The 25,085-nt window shown below is 38.1% G+C and overlaps 1 protein-coding gene across 7 annotated transcripts; it reads right to left on the bottom strand.

Moving 5' to 3' along the window:
* Positions 1-2,566: 2,566 nt before the first annotated feature.
* rgs14a (regulator of G protein signaling 14a) lies at positions 2,567-24,017 on the bottom strand. 7 transcript variants are annotated; one of them, XM_053642468.1, is made up of 14 exons: positions 23,335-24,017; positions 20,471-20,492; positions 19,078-19,247; positions 17,051-17,143; positions 14,018-14,161; positions 13,748-13,894; positions 11,747-11,837; positions 11,547-11,656; positions 9,828-10,031; positions 9,492-9,586; positions 7,819-7,945; positions 7,591-7,672; positions 6,198-6,272; positions 2,567-4,482 (listed from the first exon to the last, which is right to left on the bottom strand). In XM_053642468.1, the coding sequence occupies exons 1-14, from the start codon at positions 23,377-23,379 to the stop codon at positions 4,208-4,210; spliced, it is 1,680 nt and encodes a 559-aa protein (XP_053498443.1). In that variant the 5' UTR covers positions 23,380-24,017; the 3' UTR covers positions 2,567-4,207. The 7 variants fall into 7 exon arrangements, with proteins under 7 accessions (XP_053498443.1, XP_053498445.1, XP_053498444.1 ...); XM_053642470.1 differs by having other exon boundaries at positions 11,553-11,656; XM_053642469.1 differs by having other exon boundaries at positions 11,547-11,653.
* Between the last annotated feature and the right edge of the window lie 1,068 nt (positions 24,018-25,085).

Raw genomic sequence — 25,085 nt, 5'->3', positions numbered from 1 at the left:
AATAAGGCAGAGCTACTATTATACACTGGGAAAAATGACAGTCTGTATTTTAAAGCACTCAAGCATTCTGCGTTGTACAAACACCCCCAGTAAATTATTCCAAGAATTAAAGAATATAATAAAGAGGAAAAAGGATGATTCTTACCGTCTCCTTCCCCACCTTTGACAGAGAGGCTGTGCTGCCAAATGATGATAATTCTATGTCTCTAGTGATATGCCTTTCCTCTCTCCATCCCTCCCTTCCTCTGCGTCTCTCTCACACCACACCACACCACGCTCTCTCTGTCCATTCATAATTTCACAGACATGCATGACAAGTGCACACACCCACCAGTCGAGACACACAGTGACGTTGATGGCGGTTGTTAGTGTGGATGTGTGCATATGCGTGTAAGTAGGCTTGAAAATAATAATAATAATAATAATAATAATTCATTTTACCCCCCACCCCACATACAAAATGAAGGGAGAGATTCTCATCATTCCAAAGTATTTTTATATAGAGCACATACATTTACTGGACAGTTTAATAGGGACACATACACCTGTGTGCATGTCAAGAGGTTTGGCTAATGTTCACATCAAACAGGCTCACCAGAGATATGATGAACTGTCCAGTTTCTGTGAGCCTGAGCCCATTATAGCCTCTTGGTCTTGGCTGACTGGAGTGGAACCCAATGTGGTCTTCAGCTGTTGTAGCTCATCCAGCACAAGAGTTAATGTTGTGCATTTTGAGATGCTTTTCTGCTCTTTATCAAGACTTTATCTGAGTTACTGTAATCTGCCTGTCAGCTCAAACCAGTCTGGCCATTCTCCTCTGACCTCTCTCATTAACAAGCCATTCCCATCTGCAGAACTGCTGCTCACCGGATTTTGTTCACTTTGTTTTGTTTAGCGCACCACCTTGACTGTCGTGTGAGAAAATCCCACAAGATCAGCAGTTTCTGCAATGCCAAAAACCATGCTGTCGTCAAAGTCACAGAGATGACTTTTTTCTTTTCTGATGTTTGACCCCTATCTGCATCATTTTATACATTGTACTGCTGCTACACGATTGGCTGATTGGATAATCGCATTAATAAACAGGGGTACCGGTGTTCCAATTAAGAGTATGGCCATCAGTATACAGAATACAAAACTACAATTCATCTCTCAACACTCACTTCAGAGGAAGTTATGAAAAACACTTTCATAAGTTCCCATTATCGCCTTTTGTTCCTAACTACAGAACTCCTGCACGCACGAGAGAGAGAGAAAAAAAGAATGATTAACACAGCAATATTAAAACACAGCCAATTCTATCAGAGAAATGACCTGTTCCTCACTCCTTCTGAAATGGGAAGCACCAAGTCCCTGATGATGTCATTAGTCCGTGCTAGAATTCATGCAATATTAATTCTAATAAATAGTGAGATAGCAGCAGAGGTAAAATAAATAAATAAATAAATAAAAAATAAAGGTTGTAATTAATCAAAGCATAATTAAAATTTAATAAGTACTCATACACAATTATTTTTTCACCCTTTGCCTTTTCAGAGTTCTGAAGTTCTCACTACAAGTCTCATTATTTTTCTCCTGTTTACCAGTTACAAAGTCACTTTATTTATTCATTAGATTTCCAGTTGAGGTAATAAGTTTACATACACCTTGCAGAATCTGCAAAATATTTATTTTTTAAAAAGGATTATAAAAATAGCATTTTTTAAATGTAATACTACCCTGAATAAGCTATTTCACATAACAGATGTTTACATAAAGTCCACAAAACACAATAATAACTGAATTTACACAAAAGAATCAGTTCAAAAGTTTACACACGCTTGATTATTAATCCTGTGTGTCGTTACCTGGATGATCGACGACTGTGTTTATGTTTTGTGAGAGTTGTTCACAAGTCCCTTGTTTGTCCTGAGCAGTTAAACTGCCCACAGTTCTTCAGAAAAATCCTCCAGGTCCTGCACATTCTTGCTTTTCCAGCATCTTCTGCATATTTGAGCCCTTTCCAGCAGCGGCTATATGATGTTCAGATCCATCTTTTCAAACTGAGGGACTCATACACGACTATTACAAAAGGTAGAAACATTCACTGATGCTCAAGAAGGCAACATGATGCATTAAGAGCCAGGGGGTGTAAACTTTTTAACAGGATGATCGGTGTAAATTTTGTCGATTCTGCAAGGCATATGGAAACTTATGACCTCAACTGTATACTATAGCACTGTTGAAGTCTCCATTCTGATTGACCAGAGAGAACAGCAGCTCGGACACTATTTCCAGGTGTAATTTAAGTAAATACGCCATCATTGTGTCACATATTCTAATGAAAAATGTGTGTAATTGTTGATTCTGTGAAGGAACGCATATTTAGCATTTATGGAAGGAGTCTCCAGTGTCAGCACTTTGCAACAATCAGAGGCAAAGCTGTAATTTTATGTTTTCCAATATGGAGGGCTTTGCAATTTCTTGGTAACATAAGTTGCATTTGTCTTATTAACTTCAAGCAAGGGAAATAAAAAAAATAAAAATTAAAAGAGAGGTGTGGCAAGAGAACGAAAGTTTGTATCGGTTTTAAGGGATAACAGGAACTGATTTATTACTTGGGCATTCCACCACATCAAACGTATCTATAAATGTATAAAACGTACATGTGTTTTTGTAAATAAATTGCTAGCACTTGCAAATTGCTGTAGTATAAGTGGAATAAAACAATTGGGTACACACAGTTACTGAGGGGGGAGAAAAAGGATAAAAAAAAAAAAAAAACTTTAAGTGGCAACAGTAAGTCTGCTTCGCATCAGGCTGCATCACATCACATCACTGTTGATTATTTTCCTATAAAATCATGGTCCATCTTCTTTTATTCCTTACATAAAAATGCTCATTCAAAGCTGTATCGAATTGTACTCATAGCACAACCAAATCATCCTTATGCAAGCACTGCCTATTATTTTCACAATCCACAAGTAGATTAATGAAAAAATAAATGCAGTCAGATTCTGTTTGATTTTATATAAACATAAACGCTGTTCTAACCCTAATCTGCCCCGAACCCCATCAGTCCCTCGAGGATTCTGCGATCACAGAAATAAACGGAAAATCAAGCAAACGCCGCAATATACGGATGAGCTTGCAATTTTTTCTAAATTATCACAGATTTTTAATTTTTTTTTTTGCTGCAGATTTGGGCCAAGACTCGTCATTGGATGTCATCACAACGTGCATTCAACCAAAGCCCTCTTTGATTCACGTGCATCGAAAATGAATACAGCTTTTTTTTTTTTTTTTTTTTAAAAAGTCTCACTTATCAACAAACATCACTGCAAAAACTATTTTGTGCAACTGCAATTTCAACCAATGAAACTCATTTCTGCAAAAAAAAAAAAAGGCATACACAAAAAAAAAAAAAACCTCCACAAATTGAATCACAAATTTAAAAAAAAATGACGCATTTTTGTCCACAACAATCACAAAATAAACTATTCACTGAAATGAAGTGTGAAACCACATATGAGGGAAAATCCTTGATGTCTAGTACAGTTCAAACGGTTTACTTGAGTATTTAAAAGCTGACACTATTACCTTCAGTACCTTTAAGTACCATTTTTACCCGGTACTTCCACTTTTAAGCAAGAATTTGGACCCCTCTGGATATCAGTAAGTGACTAAGTTATAAATTAGACAGAGATCATTCACATGATCTCATCATCCAGTATCAGACTGTATTAGATCTGAAGCGCAAAGGCAACAGTGCAGAGAACTAAACAGACATTAAGCACAAATCTTTAACAATAACAAAACAAAAAAAAAATAAAAATGAATTCCTTTTTTTTTTTTTTTTTTTTTTTATAGGACAAATTCATTCAAGTGAAAAACTCATAAGTGAATAAAAATTTCATATAAAGCATGTGAAAGTGCATCAAATGATACGAAATAAATATAGTATAAGCATGCCTGAGCATAATGCAAAAAAACACAAAAGGACAAAATATATACACACACAATACAGAAATCTCACAAGTCTCTGCACCTAGTTCTCTTTGCTTCCATTTTGTCTTGAACACGTCATCACTGTTTACACTTCTTACTAAATAATGTGTGTGGGAATATGCTAAATATGAAGCCTCGTCCACACACACACACACACACACACAATGTTCACTCACTCTCTCTCTTTCAATGTGACGTCCCCTTGGCAGAGCCTGTACAGTCACTCCGTTCTGTTCTTTTTCTTCTCTACATTAGAGTTTTTATGATTCCCATTAACACAGGGCTTCTCCTCATCCACCGCTTTCTCAGCGTGCTTCGTGCGCTTGTTCGAGCAGCTCTCCTGTACCTTCTCAGGGTTCTGTTCATCACGCTTTCCCTCACACTGCTGTGCAGGGACCTGTAAGAACGAGGGCAGCTCCAGTTGTTCTTTGGTTAACAAGCCACGCTGGTCGTCGGCTCGGCTGCACTGCACACGGTTCAGAATCTCCACCAGACCTGAGAGGCGGGACAGATTCAGCGTCAGGGCGCAGGGAAGATCCATTTGTGAGAACTCGTAATAGTTGCGAATTATGAAGTTATTAGGTGTTCAACAGAAAAGTCGTGACAACAGACTAGACAGCTTGTAGTGTAGGTGATCTGAAGTATTTGACAGAACCCCACATCCTCAACAAACGAGAACGGCTATGAATCTCGCACAATACGTTCCGCGATTCCTCTGCTTTAGGACGGCTCTTATAATTCTGGTATATTTTGGTCAAATGTAATCTGCACAGTTTGGTGCCTCATTGTCGGTGTCATTTTATCCATCTAGGCTAGTTCTGCTAGCTTTTCATTCTCACTGTACTCGGTTGTATGATGTAATCTCAAGTGATTCGTAAGCATTTGATCTTAAAGCAATGTGTCTATATTATTCACCAGCCTTCATAAAATTCAATATTTTAGCAAATCTAAATATGAAATCTCTCAATGCAAGATCATGCTCTCCATTCATTTGATGTAAACTGTTTTCGGTGGACAGCGCAGCCTGCGTGTTCTTCCATGGACGCACCATTAAGAGAACTCTACTGTCACACGGTTTCACTAGGCTCCTATGGCACATTCAAATGTATTGCTTTCGACACTGAGCAAAAGATCAATGCTCATCGATGCTCATGCTTCACCAGGAATCAATGAGTGCTTCAGGGGTGGGTTTTCATAACCGATGCCAATCGTTGAAACAGTAACGTAGTAATAAACGTAAACATATCAGCACCAGTAAGTCAACTGCAGAGTCACAGTGTGCTCAGAGTTACAGACTCGGACTGGTCAGCCAGTAGACGAATCCGTAACAGTGTTAAACACTGTAAATACATTCTAAGTATACAGTTTTGTTTGATCATTTGTGATCGTTTCAGTAGCTTAGCTGCTTTTTATCGAGACATGGCAGTCACTGTTAATGCTGTTGATCTTAAATTAAAAAAAAATAATAATAAGTTTTCATGGTCTGTGGTGATTGACTACGGCAGAGCCATAGCCAAGATCAATTTCTAATTCAGGGGACATTGAGCAAAAACAGCTGTTGTTTGGCTGACTGGGACCAAGCTCATGTACTGGAGACCTCGTCTAGAGACAGACCGTGCTTCCCCTATGTTTAAAAACCACCAGCTGCCACTTGGTTTTTGGTGCAATCATCCTTTGCTTTGCTTCCCTTAAAGTGTGCAAACAGCACTGACCCGGTCCGAGACGATGAAAAACAGCCGAGCTGATGACGTTTCGCTTTTTTCCTTTTCCCCCTCAGCACTTATAGCAAGATCTGATGTACGTTTTTTTTTGTGTGTGTGTTCTTGATCGGTTAACTGTATCGGGCAGATAAAGGAAGTATCGTTCGATTGCCGGTCACATATCTGGCCACAAATGGGCTGATCTATCTCAGATCGATCCTCCCATCCCTAAGCGTAACATCACGAAAGGTAGGTGTACCTAATAAACTGCCAAACTGATAACTACTACTATGAAATAAACTCCGGCTAGGACTATGGTGTACTTACAGCACAGCGTGGTATGTCTCCAGCAACTCTTCTCAATCCTAACTATAAAGAACCAAATGCCAACAGTCTTAACAGCATCAGCAGACACAATGTAAAGTCTATGGCAGGATATTCTAACAGCACAATGACGTCTTTACTGTTTAATTGGTGCATAATGATAGGCGAAATGTTGATTGTACATACCCTCCACCTCATTTTTGGGCCTGGTGCTCGCTCGGCCTCGTTCTACAGCTGGATTTCCCTTCACGTCACCTCCATCTGAACCAAGTGCAGCACAATATACAATTAAGAAAACAATTCAATGCTCCGTGTGACTTTACGGGAGTTTTAAAGTAACTTTCCTGAAGGAAAGGTTTGTTGCTTACTCAGAAAGTATGACCAAGAAGCCTTTGCTTTGCAGCGCACTTGTCGGAAGGTTACTGATTCTAGTCTGCTAAAGCTGTTCCATTTCCACTATTTGCTAAATGCTCTTCTGTTGTAGGGTTCAACATAGAACCATTAAGAGTTCATCAGAGGAACTAACTTAACCTCTTAGGAAGCTAGATGGAACATTTTTGTCCTAACCCTGTGTTCGATCTAGCAAGCAAACCAACCACACTTTTTACCAGTCCATACAGGACTCCACTGAGGTTTTTTTTTGTAATTTTTACAGCTAAAAATAGTTTTTAAAAATTTGTGATGCAACTTGTGGAGGTTTTTTTTGTGCGTTTCTGCAGAAAACTACTTGAATTGGCGAAATTGCGATTGCACGAAAATGTTTTGCGCGGTCTTTCACAGTGATGTTTGATGGTAAATGAGACTTTTTAGCTGTACTCATGTTCAACGAACATGAATCGAAGAGGGCTTTGGTAGAATGTGTGTTGTGATGAAGGCGCGTCTTTGCCAAAATCTATTCAATTCAATTTCATTTGTATAGCACTTTTTACAAGAGACATTGTCTCAAAGCAGCTTTACAGAAACAAACATGGGCTACAGATTTTAAAATGTGCAAATTTATCCCAATTGAGCGAGCCGGTGACGACGGTGGCACGGCAAAACTCCCTAAGATGTGAAGAGGAAGAAACTTTGAAAGGAACCCGACTCAGAAGGGAACCCGTCCTCATCTGGGTTACACCAGATGGTGTAAAAAAGTTCATTATGGTTTCATATGAAAATCTGCAGAATATTTGCGCCAATTTGGAAAAATTGAAAGCTCCTCCAAATATAGAAGGTTTGCTCGATTTTGCGTTCATTTCTGCAATCCTGGAGGGACTGTAACAGTATTCATGGCAAGTTCAAAGAGTAGAATCCAGTGCACTCAGAATCCAGTGAGCTCTTTCACTAGGACAAAAAAGGAAACCAGCCGAAGTATGTTTCTTGTGCTAACACTCGGTAATTGTCTTAAGGTCTGAGAGACTCCGTGAGATGAAAAAGCTCATGGGATGTGAAGTGATTTTTGGCCACCGAGGAGTCTGTGAGCCAAAACATTATCACGTTTATACAACAAACTAAAAACACATGAAGACAGGAGAGGTGGCGAAGAGTAAAGATGTTCAAACAGGTCAAAACGTCAGGGGTTTTTTGATTGCTGACTCACTTTTGACTTGGTCCAGACAGAGAGTCTTGTTGGCCAGGCGCAACACGGTGGTGTCCATGTTTAAGGGTTCTTTCGAGCCACTCTGATGGAAAGACAGAACTGGGTTATTAGGCATCACAGGAAATTATTATGCAATTTAGACCTTCTAACAGCTACAGCATGAGTGTAACACTGTAAGGAGGTAATCTTTACATAAGGTAGAATTTAGAAAACTTTCATAACACACACCACAGTGATGATGGCGTCCTGCAGTCGGAGTTGGTGTTTCTGTAAAACAGAAGAGATGGCGTCCCCCAGAGTCTTACTCGATTTGGCCACGATGCCTATCGTCTTCCCTGTGAACACTATCTCCAACCTACACACACACACACACACACACACACACACACACCACATGACATCACAACAAAAAGACTAGCATGTAAAAATATCTTGAACAAATCTGTCTATTTCTCAATATACAACAGTACTGTGGAATTCTTAAATCTGATTGGTCAAAAGGTGTTGACTCATTTTCTGTAAACAGCAGTTCTGCCCGTAGTTCTGACTGCAATGTTTATATTAATGGGTTTCTAATTCATCAGCATTTCTATAACTTATACAGGGACTCTATGGAAAATGCGCTACATAAACAGATTGTTTTTTGGGTTTTTTTTTTTAAAAATGTGTATAATTATTGATCTGGTGAAGTTTTCTGTAAGGAAATATTTAGCATTTATAGTATTATAGGAGTGTGTAGGGGTCAGCTGTGAAGGTAAAGCTGTATCTTTAAAGCTTTCCATCAGGTGGAACTCTTTGGGGTTTCTTAGTAACAGGACAAGCTGCATTTTTGTATTCAAGGGGGAGGGGGGAAGAAGAAGAAAGGAAAAAAAGGAGAGAGAGAGGCTGGTGCTATTATGTAAGTTGCTCTTACGTAAGTGATAACAGGAACTAACTTGTTCAAATGTTCCATGGCATTAAATAGAACTATAATTAAAGGGGGGGGGGGGACACAACCACGCAACATAATGTTCTTTACCGAATAAAAATATTGTTAAATTGCTGTTGTACAAGAGGAATAAAACACTTCAGTACATGCAGTTAAAAGAAATCAAATTTGGGGTGTAACATTTCAAATGTGACCTCGTCTTGTTCTACCTTTTAGCTTCTTTCAAGCATTTACTTTTAGAAAAATAAATGATCTGCCAATAAAACAACAATATAAATTATAATTAAATTATAAATAAATAAATAAATAAATAAATAAAAATAAGTCCCTCCAGGGTTTTATCACCACACAAATAAATGCAAAAATCAAGAAAATTCCAGAGGAGTTCACAAAAGGAGCTTGCAATTTTTCAAAAATTACCACAGATTTTCTGCAGATTCGGGCCAAGACACGTCGTGTGACGTCATCACAACGTGCATTGAACCAAAGCCCTCTAAAAAGGTACAGCTAAAAGGTCTCATTTACCAACAAACATCGCTGCAAAAGACCGTGCAAAAGAATTTTGTGCAATTGCAATTTCGCCAATTCAAGTAGTTTTCTTTAACAACATTTAAACCCCCCCACACACACCCCCCCCCACTGCATCGCAAATTTGGAAAAAAGTCACAGCAAAATCAAGCATTCATGGCCGCAACAATCACAAAATAACTCTGTGGGCTGTTACAAGCTTGAGATGCCTTTTTTTTAAAAAAAAAAAAAAAAAAAAAAAAAAAAAAAAAAAAAAAAAAGTTTATTACCCTAATTTTTTTTTTTTTTTTTTTTTTTTTTTATATAAATACTCACAAATCTCACTCAATCTCAGTGATTGAAATTTGACAATTTTTCATGTAATGCATCTTGGGAATACATCATGAAAAATACATTTCTCTTTCCTGTAAGGTTTCAATAATCTGCGTGTGACAGATGGACTCACATAAATGTTATTCTGACTTCCAGGGTGACCTGCTGATCCTGCAGGACAGAACTGTCCTGGTCCAAGGACAGAGGCTGTTGCTTCTGACACACATTCTGCACAACACAACATGACAGGAGAATATTATTCAGCTGCTGCAAAGGCTGAGATTATATCAGACATCAGTCTACACCAAGAATACCAAACTGTGGTAATGTAGTCATCAGTAGAGTTACTACTTTATCCCACATGAGGTCATTTACTAGATAAAAAGCACGTCAAGGCCACGCAAGTGCATTTATTTTGAATGAACACCAGATTTGTTATGTATTGAAATCAGGACAGTGCATGTGTGACCTTATCCTTGCCCTGGAGGTAGATCACGACGTCTTTCATGGGGAAGCCTCTTTTCTCACACAGACTGCTCAGCATGTCACGCAGAGTCAGACCGGGGCGAGCCGGCGCCAGGCTGGCCGTGCCATCGGGCATAAACACACAGCAGTACTTATCCGCTCGAACAGACGAGTTCGGCTCCGAACCAACAGGACTCGGGCAGCCATCCTGAGAGCGAGACCGTAAGAAAATGCAGGATAAAAAATAAAATAAAAAAAAAAGAGGGAGACAGAATGACAGACAAAACAATGAATAACAGAATTATTCATTCTGCAAAAAAATTATATAATGGCAAATAACATCCTGAATAAAGGAAACGTTATCCAACATCTCATTATGAGATTATTATATTCTGTACTAAATATAAGGGCATTAAGCTTATTTCTCAACATATTTACTATTTATTTCAAGCTTAAACTCTAAAAGAAACATGATTTGCCATTTGTTTAAAAACGTTCAAGATAATTAATTGTGAGGATAGTAGTTTCTTTGGTGCACTGATTTTACATATTCTAAATCTGAAATATTTTAGAAACTCTGTATAAATTACACCATCCATAAAAGTGTTTTAACCGAGAGGTCTTGAAGTAAGAGACTGGCCTTAATAGTACATTATAATATTTAGTAAATAAACGAAATAAAACAGAAATATATAATGTAAATACTATATAATATATAATTAAAGTACTATGGTATATTCAATACATCTTGTAGAGGTCAGCAAAACCGATCGATCGGCACCAATACATCGTTTCTCGGCAAAAATCCTTGCGTCCCTTGCAGGAGCGGCTGAGAAGGATCCACTGTCATTATACAGTAACGAGAGCGGCCTATAGAGGTGAAATAAAAACTATCACTGATAATTTTGTTGCGTCATTTGAAGTGTTTTTTTAATTCATTTTGGATGTCTTGATTTTTATTTTTGTTATTTACAGTCTAACTTTTTGGTTCAGCGTGGATGTACATCTTTTAATTTACCTTAATATTTATTAATAGTTCATACATATTCATTTCATTAAAATAAATTTATATATATATATATCCATATATCCTACAGGAAATTTTCATAGTACAGTCAGTGTACCGTTTATTTTTGTAATAAAGTTCAGCAACGTTGTACTTTGAGTGTTGTGTTTTCATTCGGTATCAATTAAAAAAAAACATCGGCTAATTAACTGGTTATCGGCAGGTACCGCCCAACTTAACGGATCTTACCAATACTGATAACTATCGGTTGACTGATAGTATCTTGAATATCTAATATTTCTCAAATATTAAACATTTATAAACATTGAAATTGTCCCTTTTCTATTTCCAGATATTTGCTATTTTAAGAATTTGTCATCACAGAGAAATCATCTGCCAATAGAATTATATTAATTGTAAGCCTGACATTATTAAGCTGATAATTTATGTAATAATAATAATAATAATAATAATAATCTAAAAATGAGAAACATCAGATAAATGTTCATTATTCAGGATGTTGTCACTGGCTTATATCTGATTATAATTTTTTGCAATGTTGTTCAGACTGAAATTAAAATGTACACAAAATGTATGTAATCCAAAACTAGCTTTGTGTATTATATTAGTGCCAAAGCTACAGTGCAAATGCTGCATAAATAATACAACCCTCTATTAAATCTTGACCAGTCATTTAGGATTTGTAGTGTTACCTACAGGCACCTCTGATCTGTTGGAAAGTGAACCTAACTCCACACTGCTGCTGGATTTCACAGAGATCTGAGACTCCTGCCTCGACACTGTGACCTGCCGGTAAGACACGTCTGCTAACACACACACACGTTATATTTAGTCCAGTAGTTAGATGCAGAGTCCATAAGATGTGAGAACACAGAGTTACACCAGTCCTGCAGTACCTCCCCATGATCCTCTCTTCTCAAGCTTCTTCTTTTTGTTGGCTTTGCTGTCAGACGATGGTGTTTTCACGTTTGTGCTCTGCTCACACATCTGCACACGCACGCACGAACACACACGCACAGTAAGAAGCACATCAGGTCTCATTAAATGTGCATACAGTTGAGTGCAAAAGTTTGCATCCCCTTAGACCAATTCATTTTATTTATTTACATTATTTTATAGCATCAGGACATGTTGTGCAACACTGACTATGCTTCCATGGACAGCAGTAATCTAGTTATTGACCTTATTCTGAATAAGACAATATTGTGATTAAGGTGTTTACATGAGTCGCTTTTAGAATATTCCTTTCATGTTCCTGTTTTACATGTTCTAGAACATAGATCGATTAACGGCACGCGTCATTACGTCCCCACGCCACGCCGTCCGACATTCCCTCCAGAATTTCATGCATCGACATACAGTTGGTCTTCGTTATGGTACCGTATACAGTTTTGGGTGTTTCATTTTTTATTTTACGAAAGCTTCAAGTGCAGTTAATTATTTGTCATGCTGTATGTGCAAATAGACGACTGTTTGAAGCCGTGGGTTGCGTCCCAAACCGCGTACTTGCCTACTATATCGTAGCTGATATAAGTGTATTTCACCTACTATATAGTAGGTAAGTATGCGGTTTGGGACGCAGCCGTGCTTTCTTATTTACCGTCAAACGGCTGACCGCTGCCGTGTGTGATCGTGTCCTGTCGCAAAATGCGATGAAAACTCTCACGCGATGTTAAGAGTGTGATTAAGGTGTGTACATGTCTGTAATGCACTTCCATAATGCGACTAAAACAGGAATACTCCACACGCCTTAATTCCATTTGTGTTTACTTCGAGTATGACTTTAGACAGATTAAGGTCATCAATAAATCACTGTTTACATGATAGTTTCTTAATCAGAGTGTTGTCTTAATCTGGTTAATATCGGATTATCGTTGTCCATGTAAACGTACTGACTGAGTACAACAGTTTCTTAGACTTGGCCTGAAACGTAGCACTACTTCGCTGGGGACTGGAAACAAGATCTCTTAACAAGTGAACACATCTTCAAACATAGACTAATTTATCGAATATTTCCTATTGAGATTTAAATAAAACACGCAAGGTTATAAAGTAATAAAATTTCACAAATTTCTTGCTAATACTATTTTCCAGTTAATATTGCTAAAGATTTGTCTCTTGTGAGTGTAGCAAGTATAGCAATAGCTACTGCTTTCTGTTGTGGGTGTGACCCTTCAGACATTTTAAAAAGTTCTGATATTTGTACATTTCCTAATATGAGATCATATTGTTAGTTTGCGCCTTTGCGTAAAACACCTCACACAGCACAGTCTATACAGTCTCTGTACAGGATTATGTCAAATATGTCCATGGCAACGTTCTAAAGTGTTTTGTTTTTTTACTGCAGTATCTGTGAGAACATGCAAACAAAAAAATTTCTTTATACAAGGACATGTTTGTCGACCACGTTTTAGGTATTTTAATTTTATAGTATTATATCTGAAAATGTGATTACATGTTTTTCAATAAATGCAGGTTGTAACCAGCTGGGTGCACGTGCACGTCTGAAGATGCTCCCATTCAGAAAAAATCTAATAAAATCCAGGCAGAATGTGTAAGACCATCTGAGTAACTGACAGATGCTTGCACTGCAGTTCAGACCAGCCACAGCTACTCCCATAAGAGATTTCTGTTTTTCTTATTATTTTTAAAAGAAAAGCTTCCACCCAAATTCAGTGACCTACCCCCCCAATAATGGTAGCTAGCTACATTAGCTATGATCCTGGCAATCCATGTTAATTGTCCAACACCATAAACCATATCATTTGTAGTTTATATATTGTGGTTCCAGGTCACATTAGTTTAAATAAAATGTACCAGTTGCTTTGCTGCTTGCTTGTGGGAGTACAGGGTAACAGTACTAGTGCATGAATGAATGAAAAAAAATCAAATGTTACCTTCCTGCCACTAGTTGGCGTGACGCACTTATTTTGAGACACGAGGTCCGGCAGGGGTCGTCCCTCCACACCGGCCAGCATGCAGTTCTGATAGAGTGAAGAGCGCACGAACCGTGCATAACTATCCATCTTCATCAGCTTATAGATCTGTCCAGGAAAGGAAAACAAACAAACAAACAAACACACACACCACATAAAGGCATTCAGTGATTTCAGGATTACACCGAATACTGTATAAAACAGTCATGTGCATGTGGGTGTGTTGTGTACCTGTTGCTGGGCTTTGCTAAACATCTCTGGTGTAGGGTTCTCCAGGTCGCTCTCGTTAGTGCGTGCCGTGTCGTCTATGTTCACGGCGTTAAAGGAATTCTCAGATAGATATAGATCGTAGATGGAGCGGGCTTGCTTCTTCAGCTGAATGCCGAGAGAAAGAGGAAGAGACAGAGCAAGCAGATGTTCGCGTCAGCATTAAATTAGTGTGATCGGATTTAACACCGGACTGGGCCACATGGCAACACATTATAATACATAATAAGCCGTTTTAAAAGATATTGATTAAAATAGTGTGTTAATAAAGTAAAACAATATATAATGGGGGGGGGAAAAAAAGGAATATGAATATCTAATCGGCTACTATGAGTAATAAAGGCATGGTTATAAAAGGATCCTGTAATGATACTGATATTAAAATCACTTTTCATTGATTTCATCACATGTTCACGTGACTTGCTACTCGTACATCATATGGTAGCTCAGCTAGGTCACACATCACCATGCCCCAACTTTACACACAAAAGACGTCAATCTACACACACCGTGACTAGCGGAAAGAAAGTAAGCAAGTGAGTCTTACAATACAAGGAAGTTTTTGAATCTTGAATATATGAGATAGTAGTACAGTCTACTATATACAATGTACTATGGTGTTAAAATAAATAAATACATTTTATACGTAGTGTAATATTATAGTGTTTAATATTCAGCATTTTAATACTATAGTCATACATCTGAAACTGCGGTTACACGTTTTTCAATAAATGCAGGTAGTAAAGAGTTGATGATGCCGCCATGCAGAAAAATACAAAACGTGCACTGAGTCACTGGAGTAAGTGAGAGATGCTTGCACTGCATGAACGTCATAACAGTTCTGCTTTTTAGTTTTATACATTTTGAACGCTAAAACAGGAATGCATTATATATATATATATATATATATATATATATATATATATATATATATATATATATATATATATATATATATATATATATATATATATATATATATATATACACACACATACATACATACATACATACATATACACACACACACACACACACACCCAGATTCAGTCCCAACCCCAAATAATGCTAGCTAGCTGTTGCTTTCCCCCTGAAAGAAAGTATGCAAGCCAGTACATGAGTCTTTTTTTTTTTTTTCCTCTTGCTGAGCAGGTAAGGCATGTATTTGTTCTCCAATTTGATGGGAAGTTGATCTGAATGACCATCAGCTGATTTATTCTAATTTTTGGGATTTGTATCATTACTCAGTTACAAAGCTGCAAAGGTAGTTAGTGATAACTAGTTGTGTTTGGTGTATTTGTGCATTTTAACATTTCAAACTTAGCTATATTGCCATTGCTATGTGAATTTTCTGTCCGCTGATCCGTGTCTCATTACAATTTTGTTCTCTACACTGTATTTTATCGAAACTAGCCGTAGTCAGCAGTTACGCCGCTGTGATTACACAGAACGAGCGTACATACACGTCAGGTCGACGATTCAGTTGTTATTCTCATATTGATACAGAGGTTCCTCTTTTTTTTTCTTTCTTTACAGTTATTAGTAACGATTATATTTAGCTTGTGTCACTAGGGAATTTCGTGCCCCTTAAAAGGTTTTAAATTGTATTGCAACGCACTTTTCAGCTCTTTACTGAAGAAGAAAAAAAAAGTACTTTTAAACTAGTTTAGAAAAGTTCTATAAATAAATATTAATTATTTTATGTCTTCAAGGTCTACATGCACTTATAAACTAATTATTATTTGACCAAAACAGATTTTAAAATCAGCTTTGCTTACAAAATTTAACCACAATAAATAAAAATCTTTAACAGGACCTAAAAGACCTTTTACACAATTCGTTCACACTCTTCAGATATGACCGTAGACAGCATGTCACTATTAATACTGAAAAATCCCCAGCTCTTCCTCAGTGTGTGTGTGTGTATGCATGCATGCGTGTGTGTATACACATAACTAGAGGTACTCATTTTTTTTTTTTTTTACACTGGTGTGGTTACCATTTGAGGTAAACCTTTGTTCCGCTGGTTACTCATCACTGTATTATTGTAACTTATATATAGCAGGAAATTGTCATTCATAGGTTAACTGACTATTTTATGATTCGTAACACCCAACATGGGAGTGTAAGTGGGAAAGTAAATAAATAAATAAATAAATAAATAAATAAATAAATAAAGTTTAATCAGCCAAATACTCAAATGTAAATGTAGTTTGAGATTCTACCAACACTGATGCATTTTAAATTCAGTTTGGCTCTACCATGTGCCCAGTGCAATGCTAAAGCTTATCTGCATTTAGCTAAAAATGTTTCTCAAAGAAAACCTCCAAACCAGTTGAATGTGAAAAACAAGAAGTCACGGACCACAATACCACAACGATTTCTTCATTTTCTCCTCTGTATTGCAGGACACGCAGAAGTAAAGTAAAAGTGGATGGCGGTTTGTTGATTTTGCTGGCATTTGCATCCACTTGTCCCCTTTGAGGGGTTCTTCACACTTATCCTTTGATGAAACAATTCTCTCCTGATGGTAGGGTAGTCTTGTCATTCAGGAATACTCACTCAGTGGTTTGATGAGGATGAAAATGATAGAAAATCAAATGCTATCTTACTACCCGACTCCAAATCAAGCACACACACACCCCACCAACTCCTGCTTAAAACACACCTGACCCAGGTTCAGACACACCCGTCTCGGAACCAAATAACACCCGTCACTCAATCAAAATGCGCTCGACCCCGAGTCAAACACATACCTGACAGAAAAACCTTCACTGGCAGTAAAAGTTTCCACAGCCTGAAATAAAAAAACACCGATAGATTTCTAACCTATTACCTGCTTCAATTCATGACAGAACACCTATAAAATATTTGCTGCTATACCCGGTGTGATCAATGTGTTTGGAAAGTGTGGGGGGGTGCAGATAGACCATGAAAAACACAATGTAGGAATTTAGGTCAGTAACGACTGACTCATTTATATGAAATCATTCCTACCTCATCCAGATTAGTAGGTGGAATTTTCTGGAACTTCTCACAGGCCTGCCAGAAGAGGATGTTCTCATCACTCACCTCCGATTTCAGAAAATCCTGAGAACATAAATGTCAGAAAACAATTTCAAACCATGTTCATTTACAGAAGCAGGACTCGTACAGCTGTCCTAAAGTGAAGGTAAAATATTTTCCCAGCATCAACTTGTGTGTACTTTGCTTTTTTTTTGGTTTGTTTGTATTAAAAACAGTAGCTCAAAATTAAACCATAAAGACAATTTTTCCACAGCCTTCTTTGCTCATATTTACCAAGGGTGCCAATATTAGTGGAGATCACTGCATTTAGCAAACAGCATGCTAACTCGCAGTTTATAGTTTGCAGTATTGAGTCGCAGCGTTTTTAGAATGGCTCTGTAGGTGTGGACATGAGCTGGGGTTTTTTTTTCCTCCTTGCAGAACTTTCTCATAAGCATAAAGGAAAGTCTGTTTGAATTTTGCTGCACCCACAACCTGTTATTTTTCTTTTCTGGCCAAGTCACACTAAACAGGAAGCTGGTCATAATTTTCATGCGAGTGCGCAGGTCTTAATTTAATACCTATTTAAAAGCTACCGAATATATCTGCTGACATGCTTTATGTCCTCTGCTAACTTCATTCAAGTTCATCGAGAGAGACATTATTTAACACTGCAGGACGAGCGCACACGTTACACACTCATCTAAAATCACAAAATGAAGAAACTTTGAAATTCTTTAATTTTGTAAGGAATAAGTTCTCTTGTCTCATTTTTTAATATTTATTCGGGAGAATATTACTTCTTTTTTTCCCCCCACCATTTTGTTGGTGTATTAGTGTAAATGTAGAAAAATAAAAAGTAATGGTACGTATTAAAAACGTCACCACGTGTTTACACTGCACATTGAATCTCATGGCCTCTAGAAGTGAGACTGCCTGATTACGTGTTCAACCGGCAGTTCGTTAATTTGCTACAATGCTTCTGTTTGCATTTCGCTGCCGAGTAGCTGTACTGCGCAATGACGGTAAAGTTGTATCCGTCTATGTATCGCTAAACAACCAGATTATTGGGAAACAGGTCCAGATAATCATATTACAATCATACTTACAATGATGATTCACATCTGTAATGAGACATTAGTGAGAACGTTTCCAGAGAACTGTTTCACAAGGGCAGCAGTGAGCTGGCTAAAATGAGTCATTAACCACTATCCTCTTCTGAGTCATTCAAATATGCTGACCTATGAAAAACCTAAAATAAAATAAAAATATATTTTTTTAAAAAACACTTTATATTTAATATTTTTTTCTGAACACTACTCGTTAGTTTATCTTACAAAAAGCAAATACAAACTGGCTATTCGGAGCAGTTTGGATGGAACAGTATTTATTTCCAGCAAATCTGACATCTGAGCAGAGCATCGTCACCCAGCAATCCTCCATCTGAGTACAAACGTCACCGAATGTTTACACCGTGCACTGAATCTCAGGACTTCTAGAAGTGAGACTACATGAGTCAAATGCATTTGTATGAGACTACATGAGTCAAATGCATTTGTATGAGACTACATGAGTTTTTCTTTTTTGCTTTCAGACATATTGACAGATGAGGAATTCAATTAGTCATCCATCAATCCGAGAATATAATTAGGTCGAAACCTACTGGACCTGTTGGGCGGCATGTACGGTGAGGCTGGGCGGCGTGTACGCTTTATATTTATTTAAACATCAAACACCTAAAACAAATGTGATTTTGTACCCATTTAGAGTGATCCAGATCTGCCTATTCCAGCTAGATCCATTAATTCCAGTTCAGAAACATTTCTTTTCTCTCATACCTCTCTCTTAACTATATTATGGTCTTTCAGTGGGATTTTTTTGTCCACTATGTCTATTGTTTTTCCATTTTAACATAGGAATTCTTGTGCAGATAAAGGATCGAAGTAGTTCATAGTGTTAAACATGCAACCAAAAAAAAAAAAAAAATCTGAGTTGAGAATTGAGGTTTGAGCTCTTACAGTAAAGTAGCGCACTCCAACTGCATCCTCCATCAGGCGCTCGAAGCATACGGCCCAGCCGACGACCCTGCTTGCCGGACCGTCTACTCCGCTAGGAGCCTCTCCTCCAGCAGAGCCGCTGCTCAGACTCGGGCTGCTGCCTGTGCTTGACAACCTCGACATGTTCAACTCTTCGGAGAGACGAGAAGGAAACGTGTCAAATACGAGTGGATTCATTTCTATACAAGAAGTACAGAATTAATCGACAGGCTTAAAGGTACGTTCGTGATTTTTTATTGCTCTTACTATGAAGAATAATGGAAATATCTATGGAACATGAAACAACTGTTGAACATTACTGAACAAACAACTCCTGGGTTGTGCTTATATCTCTCCTGTCAGTCATGTTACAGACACACCCCCATGTTTACTGCTTTTAAAAAGCCAACATGGTAAAATTCTGTGTTGTACACCAACGTCACCAGATTTTCTAAGATGGACGCACTTACTAACAGTAAAGGCGATGATGTTAGACGGAGACTACATTTCTCCTCGTCAGATAATGGTAATTCGATCATTAAGTGACGAAATAGTAACCTGTTTGGATCAACGACAACGTGACAGAGTCAGTACAGCTGCTAATTTATAACTTAAAGACGGTAGACGGCTATGTGTATGAACTCTACTGGAAACCACTGATTCTGAGGGGGGCGGGGCTTCGTGTGCAGTGGGCGTGTCAGGGTTAAAAAGTACACAAAATCATTTTAACGTTTTTAAATTCGCACTGCAAGCTTGCACGAAACACAAATAACCCAATGAGCGGAACGTGACCGTTTGAGATATTTGTTCTTAAGAAATTCTCCAAGGTTTTAAGATTTAAGACAATTAGTCAGGACTCCGGTTTCTAATCTAAAAGTGTGTGGTGTTTTTATTCTTGTCGTGTGGGCGGAGTTTGACGACTGAAGGATGATCCACAACAAAAACAATCCGTGAAATCTGTCATAATATTCATGATATCGACATCGGTTAGGCATGTGGCCCAGGCTTAAGTGTGCATGCAGTCTATTAATCATCATGTCATATTTCTTCCTCCTGCACTCCAGGTTCGACCGAATGCTTCCACACTACCATCTGTCTGCTGCAGTAAGAGTTTCTGCCGTTCCTCTTCACTAAATTCTTACAACTTTACAATTAATATGCATGTTAAACTCACAAATCCCTCATTTTCTCATGCTTTACAAAAAAAAATAATAATTAATACAAAAATAGCTTGCTGTAAACAAACTTCTCATCTTCCTGAAGCTGAAATCAAGACAAATCCAGTAATTCTCCCAGATCTACGGGACATGAAGATTAAAAAAAAAAAAAAGACAGAAAAGCAACGGTGCAATGTCAGTACTCGATTTGCACTTACCTCCATCAGAAACCGCCTGCGTCTGCAAGAAGCAAAACACACAAGACAAAAAAAGTCAAACAGGGGGATAAACTTCAACTAAAGAATGTGCATGAATTGGGGTAAAGCTGCGAGATGGCAGCAGGAAGTCGTCTCCCGAACAGCTGAACGGTTTGCTTTTGCACTAGAGGTGTTCAGTAGAGTGGCAGCTGTTACACAGGAAACGGAGTTTCATCATGTTGCTTTTCATGATCTGACCCCATTCTCACGAGTGCCAGAAGCAGGATTCTCAATGGCATCCTCGCTTCTTTGCTGATACTAATCCATGTAAATTTCTCTTCATTGAGAAGTACACTCGAGTGCAAACGGTTGCAAATTTTTGCACTTGACTGCAGTTATACAAACTTTTGCACACAGCTGCAGTTATGGTTATATTTCGAGTACCTCCCCCCTCCCCCACCTCGCCATGTTTAGCTTTTAATACTTACTTAAAGTGTATTTAAATCGTTTGCTGTCTTGCAACCTATATATAATTATTATTATTATACTGCTGTTGAATTATAGCACGGTTGAATTCTTAACTCTGATTGGTCAGGTGGTGTTACTTCATTTCCTAGAACAGCAGCTTTGCCCGTAGTTCCAGCTGCAAAGCAAATCACAAGTTTATTAATACAATTAATTCTGCAGGAACAGATCATTTATAGGGTTTCGCATGATGGATGTGCCACATAAACATATTATTATTTAATTATTTATTTATTTTAAAGAGGCGTGTATTTGTTGCTAAGGTCTCATTTTCTGTAAGGTCATGTTTATTTAGCTTTCTTTTTTTTTTTTTTTTTTTGAAGGAGTCTCCAGTGTTCGCGCTTTGTAACGGTCAGGCGGTAAAGCTGAGTTTTCCTCCGTGTGAACATTTTCCAGGACTTTAAGCTTTGCGGTTTCTCGTTAAGATGACACGCTGAGAGAAGCTGGTGAAGGAATGACTTTATAGCTGCTAAGTGATGCGGCATTCTTTACTACATGAGAATTTGTTAGTGCTGGCTATCTGCTGTGCAATAAAAAGAAAAAATAACCCTCGGGACATGCTGTTCTTTGAAATTGATCGGCTTCGTGCAGTAACAGAAACTCTGCTTTGTGTCAAGTCACATCACACCGCTCAGTTGTTTAGTTTCTCCACCACAGCATTCCCTATCATGTTTTATTCGGTACTTAAGTCATTCCTCTGTATCTACTGTATGTGCCAGCTTAAAAAAAAAAAAAAAAAAAATGCCTTTGCAGCAAAAAGATATTTGTCGGCTTGACCGCATCACACGTTTACGCATGCAGAAACCGTGCATCATATCTGCTCGCAATCATATAAAAAAAACAACGCAAAACTATTACTCACTGTTCGTTTGCTCTGATTCGTGTCTCATCATGTCAGACTTAAGCATGAACAATTGCATCAGCAATCTTACCGTTATGAAACCACTGATTTTTTTTTTTTTAACTTTAAAATGTGTCAGTGCAGCAAAAGATATCTCTTATATGATCATCGCGCCAACCACAACACTAACTAGAGCTGTCAAGACAGTAAAAGATCTGTCCTATATGCAAGCAGCAGCATCGTGCATGTACTATGCATGATTTGATGAGGAAAAGTGCTACAGTATTTCTTTTCTAGTTCTTTTTTTTTTTTTTTTAACTGGATTTAACCAGTCACAACTATGTAGAAAATTAGAGAATTGCATTGTTGCGTCTTTAAAAAGTAGCCTAGCCATGATTTAAAATCATGATTTTGCAGCAGATATGCTACGTTATCTATGGTCAAGTGCAAAAGTTTGCAAACCTCGACCTGCCATCTGTCCCCCCTCCACCCACCAACCAACCACCACCGTCCAGGGGAAGGAAACTGACCCTCTGTTTTAGGTTTTATCTACAGAATTACACACTATTTAAAACGAAGTAAAATCCACAGCTCTAGAAGTAAGTGCCCCCCTGTCTACAATCCCTGCAGACCTGAAGGAGACCATGTACAATGGATATGACACACACCCAAAAAAAAAAAAAAAAAAAAAAAAAAAAAAAAAAAAAAAAAAAAAAAAAAAAAAGGACCAATCAAACCAGATATGTTAGGAGACTTGAAAGGTGAGCATTACAACTGTAGCTCCAGCTGTTCAGAGAATGTGAGAATTCTGAAGGCAAAGAGTGGGCATACAACATCCTAGAGAATAGTTCTCATTCAGAAAGGAACGCACAAATTTGTAAACTGACATTAACTTCCCCCTCACACACACACACGTAAACACAAAATTTAACATACACTATTTGACCATTTTTATTCCTTGTGATGATAAATAAATATCTGGGAAACCAAAGTCTTGTTGGTATAAATGGTGCACAAACTTTTGTACTCAACAGCCTAGTATGATCAGATGATGAATTTCAGATCACTTCATGTCTATGCACCAACAAGCACCATGTCCTGATCAATGTTAAACATTACAATTGTACCATTGTCTTCTTTTTTGTTGTTGAGTCCCGACATTGTGTTCTTTTTCACATCCTTAAAACGTAACCAAATGAACCAAATCGGTTGAGTTCCTGCTCTAACCATTTAGTTTTGTCCCATGTTGGAGTTTTAATTGAGAGTAAGCAGAAATGAGTCTATCGACCATTGCCTGGAGGTTGACGATACTGTCACAGTAAACATCTTTAAATCAGTCACTATCGCCGTGCTGAAGAAGTAGAGACGCTGCAAAATCAAAACGGCTTCCAATCCAATTCTTCAACACTCCCTGTGATTCATCTACCAAAAAAAAAAGAAAAAAAAAAAAAAAAAAAAAAAAAAAAAAGAGATGTCTCCATAAAATGCAGGAGAAAATCTAACCCAGGTTACCACTCACCAGATTACTGGCTGGCACTGCCAGAGTTTTCAGTTTGTTGGCCATGGCTCGATCCAGCTGAGAGCGAGGACACCTCACCAGAAAGCGAGCACACCCGACGCTGTTACTTCACGCCCCGGTACTTCGCACGGCTTGTCACTTCCTGTTCCGAAGGGAAGTCTTACCATAGCAACACACCGCAAGGGGAAGTGTCTGCTCTGACTAAAACAAAACTTGTTCTTGACCTTGTTGAGCAACTCCGTGATATGAGCTGCAATATAAAGGAACCTAAACATGTAACCACAAGCCAAAGTCAGGCCCTCCAGGCACATCGACATCACCACACGCACAAAGCACTCAACACACACACACACACACGCACTACAACTTCATGATTCATCAGCAGGGATGTCCAATAGATGTGTAATATATTTTGGGAAAGGGAGGACTGCAAGATCCAAATTTTTTCAAGCACTGGCAGGTTATAGTGTATCAAAGGGCTTTATTGTAGAGCTACTCAACACTGCTGTGACTGTAAGAAATAAAACATGCACAGTACGTACGTTTATAGGAAAATAATCAATGATGGGGTGTTGTGATATGGGTCGACGTGAAGTAGAGTTACTTTTCCCACCCCAAAGTTGATTAATCTCCAATAACAGCACATCCTGTTGTTGTATTCCTATTACACTTCAGCAACATGCCAATGCTAACAATTTAATAAATAAAAATAACAGCAGCACATCATGTTTTTATCCATTTTTAATTTCAAGTCCTAAAAGTAGATAAAGAGAACCCAATTAAACAAATGGGACAAAAATATTGCACTTGGTCATTTATTTATTTATTGAGGAAAATGATCCAATATTTCATATCTGCGAGTGGCAAAAGTATGTGAACTTTTGATTTCAATATCTGGTGTGAGCCACTTGTGCAGCAATAACCGCAACTAAACATTCCTCAGAACAGAACAGCTTCAATTCTGGAGGAGTTTCCTCACATGAACTGCTTGCTTCAGGTCCTTCCACAACATTTCTATTGGTTTAAGATCAGGACTTTGACTTGGCCATTCTAAAACATTAACTTCCCTCTTCTTTAACAATTCTTTAGTAGAATGACTCGTGTGCTTAGGCTTGTTGTCTTGCTGCATGACCCACTTTCTTTTGAAATTCAGTTCACAGACAGAAATCCTGACGTTTTCCTTTAGAATTCACTGGGATAATTCAGATTTCTTTGTTCCATCAATGATAGCGAGTCATCCTGGCCCAGATGCAGCAAAACAGGCCCAAACCATGATACTACCACCAGCATGTTTCACAGATGGGATAAAGTTCTTATGCTGGAATGCAGTGTGTTCCTTTCCCCAAACATAACACTTTCACTAAATTCTATTTTGGTCTCCTCCATTCACAAAACATTTTCCAGTAGCCTTCTGGCTTGTCCATGTGATTGTTAGCAAACTGCAATTGGGCAGCAATGTTCTTTTCGGAGAGTAGTGGTTTTCTCCTTGCAACCCTGCCACACACACCATTAGTGTTCTCCTGAAGGTGGACTCATGAACATTAGCCAATGTGAGAGCGGCCTTTAGTTGCTTAGAAGTTACCCTGGGTTCCTCTGTGACCTTGTGGACTAATACAGGTCTTGCTCTCGGAATGATTGTTGCTGGTCGAGCACTCCTGTGGAGGGTAACAATGGTCTTGAATTTCCTCCATTAGTACACAATCTGTCTGACTGTGGATTATTGAAGTCCAATCTCTTTAGAGATGGTTTTG

This window comes from Ictalurus furcatus, chromosome 14 (genome assembly GCF_023375685.1).
Source record: "Ictalurus furcatus strain D&B chromosome 14, Billie_1.0, whole genome shotgun sequence".
Lineage (NCBI taxonomy): Eukaryota > Metazoa > Chordata > Actinopteri > Siluriformes > Ictaluridae > Ictalurus > Ictalurus furcatus.
Note: the sequence above shows the minus strand (reverse complement) of the source record. Positions and strands in the feature narration are given on the sequence as shown.

Excerpts from the sequence above, each read along its gene's own strand:
- rgs14a (XM_053642468.1), bottom strand. The coding sequence starts at position 23,379 with ATGGCCAACAAACTGAAAACTCTGGCAGTGCCAGCCAGTAATCTG. Across the intron at positions 17,144-19,077 it reads TTGGAGTGCGCTACTTTACT|GATTTTCTGAAATCGGAGGT; the intron begins GTAAGAGCTCAA and ends TTATGTTCTCAG. Across the intron at positions 6,273-7,590 it reads CTGTCTGGACCAAGTCAAAA|ATGGAGGTGACGTGAAGGGA; the intron begins GTGAGTCAGCAA and ends CACTTGGTTCAG.